General features: G+C 36.4%; 1 protein-coding gene across 1 annotated transcript; it reads right to left on the bottom strand.

Annotated features, from left to right (window-relative positions):
• Window positions 1-3,954: 3,954 nt before the first annotated feature.
• LOC117668648 (uncharacterized) lies at window positions 3,955-16,043 on the bottom strand. Its single transcript, XM_034422695.3, has 8 exons — window positions 15,042-16,043; window positions 14,721-14,808; window positions 13,105-13,252; window positions 12,168-12,277; window positions 9,932-10,015; window positions 9,091-9,184; window positions 7,642-7,712; window positions 3,955-5,662 (listed from the first exon to the last, which is right to left on the bottom strand). The coding sequence occupies exons 3-8, from the start codon at window positions 13,176-13,178 to the stop codon at window positions 4,155-4,157; spliced, it is 1,941 nt and encodes a 646-aa protein (XP_034278586.1). The 5' UTR covers window positions 13,179-13,252; window positions 14,721-14,808; window positions 15,042-16,043; the 3' UTR covers window positions 3,955-4,154.
• Between the last annotated feature and the right edge of the window lie 1,250 nt (window positions 16,044-17,293).

The following is a 17,293-nucleotide window of genomic DNA, read 5'->3' as shown; positions in this document are numbered from 1 at the left end:
TTGTGTTGGTTGTGCTCTGTTAGGTTGAATGATCAGACCCCTTTTGATGAAGTTGCTAGACAAAGTGGAGAATATGAGAAAATTATCCAGGTCAGTAAGGATTAAAGAAAATTCACTCAATGCTATGTTGATCCAAAGATTCCTGTAGTTGAAAACAAGCAATTTTTGAAACTGTAACTACTTTCAAAATATGCAAGTCCAATGACCTTATAGGCCCAAACTGAGACCACTGTCTTGTGGTTGCCTCATGAGGAGCAACTGTCTGCAGCATTTATGGGCCATTTCAATACTTTTCTTTGTCTAGAGTGGAATTATAAAGAGCCAGTCTACTCACTAGCTCTTTATTCCATTATTTTCATTTGTTCCACCTAGCAAAGTCCTCTTTGGTTCGCCGTTTCTTTCCTGGAGCACTTGTGTGTGGAAATTCAAACAAAATTTATTCTCTGTACTAAGAATTAACTCTTTTATCCTATTTGCATTTGGGGGGGGGAGGGAAAAGAAAACTCTGAAGCTATCTAAAAGCATCTATATTAAAACTTATTTACTCAACATTTAAAAATTATTTACTCTATATAATAAAGTTTTAATAATGTACCTGCATTATATTTATTTACTCCTGATGTTATTACTAAAATGTAATAATATCAGAAGAACGGTCGGGCAAGTTTCTTACACTTTCCATGCTAGAAGGGGAAAAAAAGAAACTCACAAAAAACAAATAAATTGTCCTTAACCTGTTTTGTGACAGGTAAAAGCAAATGTACAGCTTCATTTGGAGTGTGAGTTTTGTCCATCTAATAAATAATTCCCTGCTCAACCATTCATTTACTAAGCCAGATAGGATATATTAATTATATAATAAGGCCTTTGAAGAGTGATGTCTTAATAACTGTTGAATGAATAAACAAGTCATTAAAGATAAACTACCTCTAAACTAGAGGAGGTATTAGAAGAAACTAATAACAGTCCTACATCTGCCTTTCACATCCAATGTAGCATAATACAATGCGAGAGAAACAACCTTGGAATTATCACATTTGCTTAGAATTAAGGAGATAAACTATAATTAAAATTATTTATGATAATAAATGATAATGATGTCAGGCAGATGACATGTCTACTCTGAAATAATGCCTATATCATGAAAGAAGTAGAATATTAGAATATTCCTCAAAATTGCTGTGAAAGTCTCAGGAGATTGACTAGTACTAGGATCTTGGTATTATTTTAAGATTCTTTTTTTCTCCACTTCCCCCTCTTCTCCTCCTACTGATAGTACAATAGCACTTAGATAAGGAGAGTTAACCTCCACTGTAAGATACAAAGCGAAGCTCATTCTGTATTCTTCAGCAGTAGGAAATTTCATGGACTGCCTTTTTTCCAGAGGATTTTGTGTGTGTGAAAGATAAAGCACATTGTAGTCCAGTACATTATACATCTATTGTATTTACTTTTAAATATTCAATATAAATAATTATTTATAAATATGCAGTGCAACACATTTCATGCAGGGAGATTCCTAAAGCAGATGGCATAATGTTTAAGCCTGAAAAATACCTCTGAGTCAGTTATAATTCTAACTAAAAATTTCAATTATTAGTATCTGATCTAACTCATTCTGCAAACTTTCTCCTCTGCCCACCTTTCTTATTTCTACCTGCTATTAAATTACACCAGTTTAATGTAGTGATTAAGGTACCAGGCTAGAACTGGAATACAATGAGTTCTTGTCTCATGCACAAAGTTCTTCTATTTCAAATTTCAGTAAAAGTTTATATATTTTGGCAATAACTTGTTCATCATTTATACATAAAAGTTTATATATTTTGTAAGCAATATTTTATTATACCATTTGCCTTCTTTGTTATATGGAAGTGAAAATTGTTTGTCAGGAAAAACATAAAAGTAAGCTGAATGCAGTAGGTGTTAAAACTAGAAGAAACAGAATCAAAAATGAATGAGTGCTCAGTGAATTGGGATTGAACAAAAACTGAGGGATCAGTAAAGAAAAACGCTGAGGAGTTTTTGGCATATAGAGAGAAAGTAGGAGAATCAAATTACAGAACAAATATATAAAGGAAAAGTAAATGGGTTGAGAGAAAGGGGAGGACTAAGAAAGTCACGGTTCAATGGAGTTAATGAGATCCTTAAAAAGAAAAAAGTGAGAAGTTTAAGAATGTATGAAACAGTTGGTAGATATGGTAGAAATATGGATAGTGTATAGTCAAGATATGGAGAAGTATAGAGAAATTGTGTTTGTGTAAAGCAGATTTACGGTATCTATATTTCCTTTTCTTTTGTCTTATAGCTTTTTTTTTTTTTTTGCTACCTCTTCCTTCTTCTTGTTGTTTTAGCATTTTGCATAACATTGGTTGCCCCAAAGGAAACAGTGAATTTCACATAAAAGTTCAAGGCATAATATATAGCAAGCAAGACTGCTGACAAGCATTACCATTTAAAACTGGTTTGCTGCATCTCATTTATAATGGGTTTTTTTAATCATGTGATGGTGGTATTGAGCACAAAAGCAGAAATGAGAGACGCTGTTACAAATTCATGAGACATTTGCATAGCGAAGAATTACTTGGCAAATAAAAGCTATTAAATTTAACTGGCTGATATCTCAAACAGCCTTTTGTGCATGATCATTGAAAAGACACTGTTGTTCTTACATACCACAAAATACATTTATCTTAATACTGATATTGGTAGCTTGGCCAAATGCCAGCATCTACATCATCTTATCTGATTTATTTTTTTTAGCAAGGTTTGACCTGATTAGTATTTGAGTAGAAAATCATCAGGAAATAGCAGGTTTTTAAATGATGGAGATAAAAGGCGAAAAGAACCTTCCATGTTATTGCCAAGAAAACTGGATGATATATCCAATGCATCAAACTCATTTGAAATTAGATATTCCATTGATCTTATTGTATTGGTTATTCTGGGGTTTGCAATTGACAGCTTAGGAACTTAATTCAGCCTGAAAAACAATATTTCATGAAGCACTGCTGAATTTTAGCCAAGATATGATTTGACAAGGCATCTTCAAGGCAAAAAAAAAAATCTTCTTAACTTTTAAAGTGTATAATACATATTCTATACTTTAATGATATCTAGCTGAGTTGCAGATAAAATGCATTGGTTATGCTATGGGGATATATACTGTATTTCATAATTAGGCTTTCATGACTACTCATGGGTATCTAAAGGGAAGCAAGATGTCAGGCACACCATGACATCATTGTGCAAATGACATACTATACATCATCTATGCTATGACATCATCTATGCCATGCCATCAACATCAACATGACAACATATGCAAACTGATGCAAACAATATAATCTGAGTTATTTAAATCATATAATTATGCTTATGACATCATTGTGGCTTCTACTGGAAGGCTATGTGGTAATCAACAAAGTCAAATCTCAATAGATCTAGTGGGATACCTTCCGGATTTACTATGCATTTATTCCATTGTTAGAAAAACATAATTTTATGATCACCTTATTAGTGATATTAAATCAACTAATGCCCAGTATGCTTCAAATATGTAACTTGATTCAAGGAACCAAGTTGACTCAAATTTATATTCAGAAAAAAGTCCATTCGTTTTTTACTTGAACACCCCTGACTCAACTTGATATATCCAATGATTTGGTTCAAAGATTAAATTTGAATTACAGCTGCACTGAAGCTTCAGATAGGCATAGCATGTAAATTCCTGTCTTTCTCCTCTAAAACATACAAACATGTATTTTGCTTAGGAATACATCAAGTAATGTAAACTGAACAAAAGCATAATAAGTTAAAATATATTTTGATTTTGGAATGTTGATACAAAAGATTGAATGCAGAAATCTAGAGCAAATTTGGTCTGAATGAATATCTCCAGAGTAATTCCTGTTTCTCATCCAATATCATACACATATTAGAGAACAATAAGAATTACATTTAATTTCCTTTATTGGGGGAAAAAAATACCTCCTTCACTGACCATTAACTCTTAGAACTCTCCCTTCTGTTGAAGCCCAACAATGTAGTATTCTGCATCACCCACTTGGAATACAGAAATCTGGATGTTCACAAGTTGTGAACCACAGAAATCGACCTTGCTCAATGCTAGCTTGATTGCACCCATCAAATGGTCAACGATTCATAATTGGGAACTGATTCATTCCAAGCTTCCGACCCTGAATACTTGGAAGGTGTCCACTGACCCAAGGCAATTTCGTCATCTTCCTTTGCTGTTGGCCATGTGTGCTCAAAGGCTGCCTGGCTTCAGAAGTAGAATGAAGCTTTTCACTCTGAACGTCAAATGAGGGATATGCCCTTCTTCTGGGCAGTCTCTTTTTTGCCTGGGAAGGAGTTTCACCTTTTGGGAGGGGTGGGAGGGGGGCTTTCTTTCTATTTGTGAAAAGATATCTATTACCTGCAGGTGACTTCTTTCCAACAGGAATCGTCTCTATGCGTTCATTAAAGTAGAATCTCCCGTCCAACTCTCTTCTATTATGCCCATCAGGACTCCTGTGTTTTCCTGCCTGAGATTTGTTCTTCCTAAAGCTGTAGGGTATTTTGGTCCTAACCTGAGACTTGTTTCTTTTGACATATAGTTTTCTTGTCTGAATTTGGAGCTCTTTCCTTTTCAGGGACAACCTTGTCGCACTATAGCCAGACATTTGTCCTTCACAAGTCTGTTTGGGATCAAGACAATACTTTATCTCTTGAACATTTAGTTTGATTCTCTTCTCTGATTCAGACTCTAATGGAATCCCATCTTTCTGGACTTCTATTTCCAATTTTTCATCTTTTAGATTTTTCTTTTCAAGGTTCACAGCATGACTCTTGTTACCTTCAGACTCTGGCTCCTGTTTCTCAGTGTGGGGTTCACCTGTCTCAGCCTGAGAGTTGCATTCAGAAATGTGTTTCCTAGGAGTGGCAGTGCCCTTGGGATCTGAATTTTTAGGACTAGGAAATTCTTGGTCTGACTTCTGTAATCCAAGATGCACTTTCCCTGGCCTGGCCTGACCATCTTCTGACTTTGGCTTCCCATATTTTGTTCTATGATGTCCCTCATCCTGATTTGCAGGTCCATCCCCTGACTTAGCAATACCAACATTTCGCAAAATGTTCCCTTCCTCTGGTTTGGGTTGCCTCTTGCTTGACTTAGGACGCCCTTCATCCATCTGAGGACTTTTCTCACCTGGTTTTGGAAAAATAAAGTATCCTGTATCTGGCTTGAAGTGTTCCTCTTCTGATTGAGGTGATCCTTTATTTGTTTTGCTATGGCCTTCTTTTGAATCACATTTCCCCTCCCCCGGCATGGGAAATCCATGAAGGTTTCCTCCTGGCCTAGGACAATTCTTGTCTGACTTGAGATGCTCTTGACTAGCTTTTGGATGTTCTGTTGCATTTGCCTGGTGATGCCCAGCATTATCCTGATTTTTTGTCTTGTTCTTTCCTTCAGCCCATTCACGGCACTCTTCAGCCCAGTCCCGCCATTTACTTGCCCACTGCCGCCATTCATCAGCCCACTGCCGTTTTTCATAAGTCCAGAAACGCCGCCTGTGTGGACGATAGCGTCCCTTGTCCAGCCTGCAAGCTGAAGCCAAACTTCCTACTGATCCATTAAATTCTCTGTCATAAACTGGAATCCCTGCAAGAAGCAGAATTCATTACTCAACTACAGAAATAGGTATATGATTAAGGCTCATCCTTACTTCATGGCTCAGTATTTGCAAATAGGAGAATTTTTAAACTTTCTAGTCACTGATTGAGAGAAAAAAATTAATGTCTATCTTACTTGATTTAAGCTTTCTGCTGGAAACATCAGGCAAAAGTAATCTGAAAATCATAAAATGATCCTCGGTGTTTGTATTTTGTTTTATAATTTGTTCTTCCTGCTTTGAGGAGGTCTAAGTGGCACACATGGTCTTTTATCCTCCCTACAGACTTGTAAGGTATCCTTGACTAACAGTTGGTGACAAGCCAAGATCACTCGCAACACTACTTGCAGAACATATTAGCATTCAAAGAGCTAATAGTATCTGCAGCATGATTGGCCCTTTTTCCCCAGAAGGAGAGAATGATCAGATGCTGTGGAAGATGCTAGCATACTCCAGTATTGAGAAGTTTATCTCCTGGGGAATCAAATTAACATCTGTAGGTTATGAATCATTGTTTTGTATTTTGGACAACCAAGCCAAATATCTTGATCTGGTTCTATTATGTTCTTTTTTTCCCCCACACATGACAACACTCTGGAGCAAGTATGTAGATTCATAATCAGGTTCCCTTAGGTTACAATTACATGTCTTAAAAGAGTAATTTCTACTTAGTAGAATTTACTGTCCATCAGTATAACTTACTTCTATGTAGGCATAACAGTCTGTGTTTATAACAGCTGGAATAAATAATATGCAGCAAAACTCCCAGTATGCTAACATCAAAATTTAACATATTTTATAAGAATATAAACAACTAGCAACTGTTCAGCCAATGGTTGGTCAATAGTTGTCAAAATACCCAGTAAGCTATTAATATCAGTTGCTGAATCAAACCACACATAAAAGAGTGGTAGTAATGCTACACAAATGAAGACAATTTCCCCCAAAAGCAATGTTGAATCTTTATAACTTCTAGAATATATTCCATATAGATGAAATATGGATGTATATAGATAAAATTGTATATAGATAAATGTATATAGATTATATGGATGTATATAGATAAAATTCAGTAAAAGAAAAATAAAACTCTTAATGGTTAGTTTGGTTAACACTACAGGGTATACAACAGATTTTGTATCAAACTCATTGAGTACCAAACAAACTCATTGAGTTTGTTAGCTTGACAGTTCCTGAGGGTGATTGCTTCAATTCTATCCAGGTCCAGCCTCGTACCCTTGAGACCATATTTAACCATAATTTGTTTAATAAATTACAATTTTCTAGATTTCCACAATTTACTAAGCCATAATTTATGGTATACAAGCTACAGTAACTGGATTTGTACAATGCTCCAAACCAAAACCTAACAGACAGACCATTAAAAGAGCTGTAGGACAGATAATAAGAATTAATGCCTTTAATTGAATGTGGTATAGTAATATTTAACCAATTACTTTTGCTTGTATTGCAGAAAGCAGTTTGTTTCATTATAAACAGTGCCTTTGATTAACCTTCTTTCTTGATTTCTGCTGTTGCAGACAAATTGGAAATACAGCATAATGTTGCAACAGAACACATTCAGATTATAAAACCGAGTGCAAATTAGTTCTTTTTTTAGTTCTAGTGTTTTTTCCCTCTGTATTTGACTCTCTTTGGGAAGAATTCTATTCACCTATTTTAGTTGGATCCCTTCAGGCCTACAATTCAGAAAAAAGAAAGCTAAGTCCCTCCAATTCATCTTGAATTCTGTAGGAAGAGATTGCTGACATTTGTATGTTATCTGCTTGCCTGCCTACCTAGCTCTTTGCCCTCCCTGAGACAGAAATGTCTTGGGGGTCACAATTTTTATTAAGGCACACAAAGTGCTTTCTTGAAAAATCAGGTGCCTTTGAGAAGTCTCATGAACACTAAAAGCAATATTTCACACTGGAAAGAAGAAAGTGTCATCTGACCCATTCAAATTTACCATTTACATGGATAGATACCGTCTTCCCATTTTCTTCAACTTCCAAGTACTTGCTTTCATTCTCAAGATGCCTGAAAGGAGAGGTATTGGTCAGTTACTTCATTATTATTCTTATATAATGGTTCTAGGAAAGGCACTTGTAATTTCTTGCTTAGACTTCAAAGCAACTTAACAGGTTTTGTTTGTTATGCAGTTTGACAGTCTGAATTATTTGCTGTTTCTAACAGATCTTGGCTGATTTTGAGAAGACAGGCAGGATCAGACCTGGTTAGTATACTTTGATGGGAAGCCAGCAGAGAATATAAGGGTTATAGGATGCATCCAAAATGTCAACAAAGGTTGAATTCAACGGAAAGTAAACTTTACTTAAGAATCAATTTATCCTTCAAAATGTGAGCTCCTGATATATCCTTATAGCAGTATAAAGATATTGCTGCCTCTCATTTTTCATACAATTTAACTATATACAAGAATTCTCCTCAGGAAAGATTTGAACATCCACACTTCAAAAATTTCTTTTAAGTTTCAGTTTATTTGGGAAGAAAATAATGATCCTTCAAAAATTCTCCATTAGAATTTTAATGTTAAAACTTCTCTGCATGTGGGTGACTTTCCTAAAAATGTGATCCTGCATTTTTTTAAAAAGGTATTAAATTGTTTTGGCATAAGTGTGACTGAGAAATAATGTTACTAACCCATATTTTGTTGTCTCAAATATATTCAATAATATTCCCTCTCAATATTTTAAAATCAAAGTCCTCAGACTTTCACAACTCTAACTTTTTTGCCCCCACTCTACAAGGAACAGAGAGAAAGCTAGATATACAGTGATTAATATAACTATTAAAATGACAAAAGAAAAGAAAAGTGCTTATCACCACCTTTCACATTTTGCAATGTGTAAAAGACAAAAATCTGTTATTTGACTACTATTAAGTCGTATATCAGGGAAACAATAGTTTTGGACGCAAATTCTTAACCAGCTTTCAAGTGGAGAAATGGGGCAGACATTTCTACATATTTCTCTAAGAAGCAGTGGCATCACAACTGAAAAATGCCCAGTTTGGGCTGAAGTCCTCCCTTGGTCTTCCCTTGAAGCATGGGAAATCAATGGAACTATCAATAATTGAAAAGATAACTGTGCAATAAAAGGCAATACTTCACCCACATATTATTCTCTTGGCAAGGTTGTTAGTTAAAATCATTGATACCTAAGGAGGAAAATACAGAATTTTGTTCCCCTTTGAAAGGTTTTTTAGTTCTCCTTTTATCAAAGTGAATGAGAACTAGTAGAAAAAAATGCAGATCTTCTCAACCAGTCCTAATTTTTGTATTAGACTGTTGGTGCGTGAAGGTTTTCAGACATGAATAAAACATTAATGTTTCTGTACAGAGAGATCTAAGTATCAAGTGAAGGAGTCATAGAAAGGCATCCACTTTGCATCTTACCTTTTGGTTGTGATCTTTTTGCCATTGATGATAGCAGTCATGATGGAAAAGTGGTGGAATCTTTTAGGGGCACTGAAGAATGATACAGAAAAATCTGAAACACAGAGGACATATATGTATGATGAATCATTTCTAAATGTGTTTGCTTTTCTCTTTAAACAAATGTTATTACCATCAACGTCCAAACATCTTCACAAATTCTCTGTCCTGCAGACTTCTCTATTGGTTTTCTCTATTTTCTCCCACCGTTAAATAAATGAAGATTAGAATTATTTTCCATTCTGCTTTCCTTCTGGTGGCCCAGTAAAATAATCTGATTCCCTCCATTTTTATTTCTGTTGCCATGGTATCTCATCATACAAGCATTGAAGACCTCCTGGGGACAGAAGATTAGTGGAGCCTGTATATATGTTTTATTGTTGTGTAATTAGACAGTTATGGGAAGAGCCTCAATTATTTTAATTTGGTGTTGCCTTACGGCTTTGACACAGAGTTTTTATTTAAGTGTTTTATAAGCCATCCAGTGTTATTTAGTTAAGATGGAATGATGATATAAATTTGCTAATAAAGAATTAAATGCCCAAAGGCCAAATTCATCAAAGCAGGGAACCAACAATAAAACTTTGTCTACACATGATGAAAAATATTTTGTTTTTCCTTTATATCATTTATATCTGCTTTGTTTTCTGTTAAACTAAATTTCCAGTTCAGTCAAAATCCTTCAAATTTGGCTATTAAAAAAGAAGGTCTGGCTAATTTACTGCAGAAAAAAGTATAATGATGAGTATTCCAAATTAATTGTGAAAAATGGGGGTTAGATTGGGTTTACATATAATATTACCGGAAGAGGAACGCTGTCTTGTGAAGAATATTTTGATGCCATCCTGATCAAATACTGATAAGTGTTTCTCATCTCCATTTTTTTCTAAGGAGAGAAAATAAGACAAAATGAGACCATTACGTATGTATGCAGTGAGGGCTGGATAAAGAAAATGACTTTAACGAGAAATAATATCATCCAAACTGTTGCATTTTCTTTTTCAATGATCTATGGGGATATTAAGAAAAGCAATCAGTAGAGATCTTTGCTCAGAGATTGATTCCTTCCATTTGCACAGAATAGCTTGTCTTTGATAATCATGTTTGCAAAGCCTCTTCTTGCTTGGATTAAAAATTAAACTAAACAAAACTCAACTATACCATTCTCTACCAGATATTTGTAACCTCTGAGTCCAAATATTGAGGAAACAAACTATTATATCTTAACTATTTCTTTTACTGCTTTGAATAAAAGGTGTCAATTTATCTGTCAATTTCAAATATTAAGCCATAATTTGGATGACCCTGCCTCTAAAACAGGCCTTGCTCTAAGATGATATCTCATCTGTCAGATGGTAGCCTCCAAAATTCCTAGCTAGAGTGCACATATTTTTTTTCTTATTGCTGTTTTATAAGTGATAGTAGTTCACATCTAAATAGATGAAAAAACAGGTTTTGGTTTCCTCCAAAGCTTTTTAAATAGTCCAGTCTCTATTTTCCTTACTGAAGATCACAGGGTATAAGAAGGTCAATGGTGTATATTCATTATTATGAAAGGTATCAAGCCCTTGATGAAATAATTGATCTGATTTTAAAAGACCCTTATGTCTTTCTCTAGTTTACTTACTTGTTCCTTTGGAAGTATCTTTGCTATTTCCATCATAAGGGATACGAGTACTTTCTGGAATAAAAGAGACATTAACCTATGGGAATTTAAAGCTGACTCCATATCACTAGGTTTGAATAATTCCAAGGTTATTGCTTCCGATCTCCTAAATAGCAGCTCACCATTACTGTACAAGGAGATGCCATAAAGAAATAATAAAAGGCTTATAAAACCAGAAATAGCAGATACCTGTTTTCAGATAGACAGCTACACAAAGAGAGACCCTGAAAGAGTAAAATTCAATTGCATACTTCCAATATTGGCAGAATGGAGTGGTACGATTTTTCTCTTCCCTGTATAGCCTGCACTAAAAATTGTTCTGAGGGAACTGCGCACCTCATTCCACCTCCAGCCAAGCCTCCAGAGCTAATTTGGAAGTCACACAAAGAATTGCAAAGGGAAGGAAAGAAACAAGAGAATTATATCTCACTGATGGAAGCTCACTTCTTTAATCCGCTAAAGGGAAAACCAAGAAAGATCAAATGGGTCAACAAGCCTACAATATGTGCAGAATATACAGATCCTTTTTATTTGAAGCATCTTGATTACATGAACAGAAAGTCAGGTATTCATATGCATTTGGAGGAAATCAAAGTTGCATCAATTTACTATACAGAATTGGAAGGAGAACTCATTTGTGGAATGTCTAAAGATTGAATCATGGCAACTGAACCAAACTTTGTTAATCTTGAGACGTTTCATTGCTCATCCAAGCAACTTCATCAGTCAGAGCAAAATTAGTTAGGCAGAAAGTCAGAGTGTTGTTGGAATGTACCAACTCTTGTCCCAAAGGTGCTTTTTTCAAGAGGCAACTGGACTTTTTGAAAACATTTAGCTTCTCATCCAAGAAGCTTCTTCAGCTCTGACTGGATGGTGGGGAATGGAAGGATGGTGGGAAAGGAAGGATCCAGTCAGAGCTGAAGAAGCTTCTTGGATGAGAAGCTAAACATCTTCAAAGGAAAAACAAGGAAGTCAAGTTGCCTCCTGAAAAAGCATCTTTGAGACAGCCATGACCTGGGGATGACTGAGAATCTCTACAGACTTGTACCAACTCTTGCCATACCAATTTCAGGGGTTTCTCCCCCAAGTGGCTTACAATCATGGTCCAGTTTACATGATTCCACCTTTAGACACCTTTGGCCTAGATGACCGAGTCTTCATTGATGTAATGAATGTAATGTTGGTGGGTGTTATATATTTTTTTTATTTTAATTTCTACCTTTCATCTAAATTCATTCCAGTGTCAGTCATCATCTATGCTCTAGATGTTTTGTATTTGGATTACTTGATCAAAAATAAATGAGAGTGAACTACTGAATCTCTTCAAAGACCCAAAAAGAGAAGAGCATAAGAAAGGAACTAGGGTTCTTACTATCTGAAAGGACTTTGTAAGCTTCAACAATCTCCTTGAATTTCTGCTCAGCTTCTTTTCGGTTCTCTGGATTCTTATCTGGATGCCATCTGAGCACTTTACTCCGGTACCTGCATAGTTTCACGTAAGTGTAACAAGTGTTAATTACCAATCAACTAAATCCATAATAAAGCTGCAATAATGTTAGTGATCAACCAGCTAGAATATACAAAAATTCCACCATGAATTACGTTGGGAGCAAATTTGAATATTTCCACTGAATTTTTGTCATGGCACAAGTAGCAGAGGAATAGAAAAAGAATGCAGATTGGGGAAATTTGCATTGAAAAGCTTGCATTGAATAAATATATACATAAAAGATTGGGAAATTGGTAAATGGCATTTTTTTAAAAAGGTTTTCAAGCTATTTGCATTAAGAATTGCATAAATCAGGAGATGAGGTATACAATAGCTATGAATACTAGATGACAGTAAATCTAAGTAATGATTTTTCTCCTGTTTTTAAGAATCCATACCAAAAATTGCCAGAATGGATATTGTCTTTCCAAGGCAGACAATGAAATATTTTGTTTTTTACTGATCCGGCCCTCCATATAAACATCCACATATATTGGAAGCAAATAATCTTTTTTTATATCATTATTCCAGACAGCTTCTCATTATTCACATGAGAGAGAGAGTAACTCCTAATAATAGGGACGAGACTATGATCAGATTTCTGGCTAAATTATCCATGGAGGAATCCCATCACAGTAATGTTATTTTTTTCCATCATTGCCATAGCCTTAAATGACAAATAACAAGAACAAAACTTCAAAAAAGGAACCAGTTACTGTTATCTGGTCCCACAAGGCAAATTCACAAGGAAGCAAGAAATGTCATGTTTGGGTAGCTGGGATTGTATGAGGAAAAAGATGAGTCAAAGGACTTATCTTACGCTCGTTTAATATCATTCATGGAGGCACTTTGGGGAATGTCCAGAACTTTGTAATAATCCATCATGATGTCCATCCATCCACTACAGGGGCTAGCAGTGAAGATGAGAAATAATGGCAGCCAGATGTGAGAGTGTTTTTTTTTTAAACCTGAAAATACAATGAGAAGGCACACACGTTGTATAGTTTTGAGATAAGGGGGGGGCAACAGATTTTGTTCGTGGACAAAAGATGTGATGGCTGAGCTGAATTTGGAGTTGATGCCTAAGCGTGCACTTCCATTATCTCTCCAACATGTGTTTCTTCCCTATCATTCACAAAACATACTTTGCACCATGATGTAGCATGCCACTTTTATGGAATCTAATCAGGGAGAAATCTATTTAAATTCATGGTGCAGTTGTGTCTTCCTTCCTAAAAAAACATAGTGCACTAAACAAAAACAGATCCAAGACAACATTTCCCAATTGCACCAACCACATTACATCTTTTCCTAGTGACTAAACCAAACTGAAATACCCTCTAATAATCCCACTTGTAGTAGTCTAATCTTACTAGTTCTAATGCATCTTTGTTCTTCTGCCATAAACCTCGTATACATTTGCACTGGATATTTCATATGATTAAACTTGTGTGCATTTAAGGTCCCTCTAGAGCAGGGGTGTCAAACTTGTGGCCCGCGGCCCGGATGCATCACACGCTGGCCATGCCTACCCCCATTTTAGTGAGGGGGGGGAAGTCACGATACATCACATGACGACAATGTGATGCCATGAGTTTGACACCCCTGCTTTAGAGTCATTGAAGCATTGATGCCCTGTATCACTTCATCTCCCTACTAGAGTCTTGGTGGCACAGCAGACTAAAGTGCTGTTAACTAGCACCAGCTGCCTGCAATTCTGCAAGTTCGAATCTCACCAGGCTCAAGGTTGACTCAGCCTTCCATCCTTTCGAGGTAGGTAAAATGAGGACCCGGACTGTGGGGGCAATAAGCTGACTTTGTATAAAAAAAGAACACCACTTGAGGGGGGCCAAAAACCCTACTAAGCAGGTATATACAAAAGTATGAAGGTATTGCTTAACGCATTGTAAACCTCCCTGAGTCTCCGGAGAAAGGCAGCATATAAATTGAACTAATAAATAAATAAATAAATACTAAAATGAAACCAAAAACAACAGTAAAAAACACTAGCAGGACAGGTACGTTTTTGGGAAGTATAATTACTTTCAGAGGCTTCAAAAGGGATACACTTTAGTAGATGCCTCTGTGTGTTCTTTGTGTGTGCCAGATTTCTTGGGCTTATTCAGTGCATTTAGAATTTAATTTTCCTGTTGATATAATTCATCTAACTGTAGCAGAATTTATACTCAATTAAACCTCTGGTGTTCTATTATTCATATAGTCATAATTTTGTTCACATCATTTTGTTTCTCACAGGCAAAATGGAAGGCCAGGATACAACACTTTATTTTTTCTGAAGCTTTTGTTCTAAGCCTTCATTTTTTATCCCTCGCCTTACAGTCAATTTGTTGATACGGTGCAGTAGATTCTGAGTTGCAGGCTTTTTTTTCTTCCTTTTTAAATCCTGACCCTTTTTATATTTTATATGATACTTACTTTTCTCCCAAATGGTTGATCCTTCGGCCAGTTATTATTACATTAGAGACTTAAGTGATTTTCTTGATGTTTAATTTCTTACCTCTGTCTAACAAACGATAAAAAAAAATACATCTATTGTAAAATTGTGAATAAAACACTGGTTGCAGAAAGCAAAGACAATCGTGCTTTATACCATTAACTCAATTGTGTCTTATCACTATGTTTAAAAAGTTTGGTATCATCAAAAGAGTGATGGTTTCAGTTTCCAATTATTTATTTTAAAAAGACAGCAATTCATTTTATTAATATTGTTTGGTGTAATACAACAATAGCATTTACCTTTGCTGGTAAAAATGGTCAGTGCATCAACTATTAATCCAAATGCTTATATATTCAGTATTGTGGGCACAAATGTCCTTCTATGCAACAATTAAGTTTGTAAAAGAGAAGTTTGCTGTCTGAGAAGAGTGGGTTGGGAGAAAATATAAGACAGAGGCAACAGAGCTTATTGTTCCTGTCCATGGAATCGAAGCTTCTGTTGAGCTGTGTCAAAATTCCACAAACAGAACAATGACAGTGATGTCACCCAACGGATAAAGACTTGGGGCAGAATCCAATGGTATGGTTTGATGGGCAGGAATAATTTCTACTCACAAAATAAGTCTTCTTCTTCCTCTATCATTTTTGTAGCCTTTCACATCATCATCATCATCTACTCTGAAGAGTCCTGCCAACCTTCAGAACAGAATTTGAGATCATATGCAGGAATGGAGTTGGAAAATGAAGATGAGAAAGGACAAATCTGATTCCATGGTTGATTTTCCATTGTGTTGCCTCTTTTAAAAATGCAATAGTTGTAAAGCAAATGCTGCAATCATTAAATGAATCAATAGTTCACTGTGGGTGCAGTTGTGCCAAAAACCATTGTAAAATATGGTTACATGACTACAGGATGCCGCAAAAGGTCGTAAATGCGCAAAAGTGTGGTCATGTGAGGGGAAGGGTGACTGTTGAGCCTTAAGTACCTCCCAGGAAGGTCTATCAGAACCCTATCTGTAGTTCTAAATAGAGTTATATTTCCCAGGACAGAACTGATATATAATTAGCAGGATTTCCTGGACTAAGAGTTCCTCTCAAAGAACAGGTGACAGCTATGATCATGAGGGCCTTTTGCCAGGTTCAGCTGATATAATTGTACTCCTCCAGGGACTGAGAATCCTTTCTCACAGTCCTTAATGTCTTGGTTGCCCCATGCATGGACTATTGCAATGAACTCTATAGGGGAATGTCATTGAAGACTACTCAGAAGCTGCATCTGGTCCAGAACAGGGGTGGGTTCTAATTTTTTTTACTACCGGTTCTGTGAGCGTGGCTTATTTTGTGGGTGTGGCTTGGAGGTCATGTGACTAGGTGGGCGTGCCTAGCTGGTCAGAGTCATTTCTGGAAGATCCTCACACTTACAACCAGTCCTCACACTTACGACCCGACTCATTTGTTTGCTTTTAACACTGATCAGCTGTAGGGTGGCCCTTTGAAGCCCTGCGGCAAGAGTTTAAACAGTTTTTTTCCCTCTAGTCATCAGCTGGGACTCAGGAGGCAGCAATAGATTGGGGGTGGGACCAAATAAAAGGTAAGAATAACGTGGGTGGGGGGGCGGGGGGGAGAACCGGTTCAGTGACATCATATCGTCACCGCTACCAGCTCGGCCGAACCGGACCGAACCAGGAAGAACCCACCACTGGTCCAGAAGATTGAAGCATGAGAGGTTATGTAGCAACTTGGCTGAGCAAGCTACATTGTTTAGTAGTAAGCGTGGGTGCAATTCAGTATACTAGCTGTATCTACAAAGTCCTTCGTGATATTAGACTTGACTATTTAAGAGAACATCTGTGTCCTATTGACTCTGCCCATCTGTAAAAGTCAACAAAGTGGAGGTGCTACAAGCCTCATCAGTACAACAGTATCATCTGATGGCCCCTTTGAATCTTGCCTTCTCTGTTGTGTCAGGGTAATGAAGATTTAAAGCTGACCAACCGATGTAAGGCTGTGCACCAGGATGAGTCAGCAGGGTTATTGCCACTTTAAGAAGATGTCTATATAAGGGAGGCCATGAAAGGGCATATCTCTCTCTCCTTGTGTATCGCCTTGTGTATCTCTCTCCTCGTTGTGTTCTATCTGCATTGTAGTTCTCCATGTAGAGTTGAAGATTGATTGATTGCTTGATATGTGCCTACCACATGTATGTCTGTATATAGAAGTCTTGTATATAAACCACTGTTTGTAATGACAAAACCACTGTGTATCCTGTATTTTCTTCCTGGGTTGTCTCAAAATAGTAATCACACTGTAAACACTCTGATAGTTGCAGTACCTGCCCTCTGTAAAAAAGGCAGGTACCCCACTGGAGTTTCAACCTGATTCTGCTGTCCTTAAAACAGGTCTTAAAGACCAAGGTTATTGTTGTTTTGAGAGTCTAGTTAGGTAAGATATGTGCCTTGAAGTGAAATTGCATTAATGAGTTGGGAAAAGTTGGCCCCTGAACACTATCATTTTTTATCTGTTTTATTACAGTGGCTTTATTTTTTAACTTA

The sequence above is a fragment of the Pantherophis guttatus genome, chromosome 1 (genome assembly GCF_059756535.1).
Source record: "Pantherophis guttatus breed Tessera chromosome 1, ASM5975653v1, whole genome shotgun sequence".
NCBI classification, from domain to species: domain Eukaryota; kingdom Metazoa; phylum Chordata; class Lepidosauria; order Squamata; family Colubridae; genus Pantherophis; species Pantherophis guttatus.
The sequence above is the reverse complement of the archived record's forward strand: the minus strand, read 5'-3'. Positions and strand labels throughout refer to the sequence as shown.

Coding starts and splice junctions, on each gene's coding strand:
- LOC117668648 (XM_034422695.3), bottom strand. CDS start 13,178: ATGGACATCATGATGGATTATTACAAAGTTCTGGACATTCCCCAAAGT. Junction 12,278..13,104: donor ATGAATGATATTAAACGAGC/GTAAGATAAGTC, acceptor GAAACTATGCAG/GTACCGGAGTAAAGTGCTCA. Junction 7,713..9,090: donor AAAAAGATCACAACCAAAAG/GTAAGATGCAAA, acceptor CTCTCCTTTCAG/GCATCTTGAGAATGAAAGCA.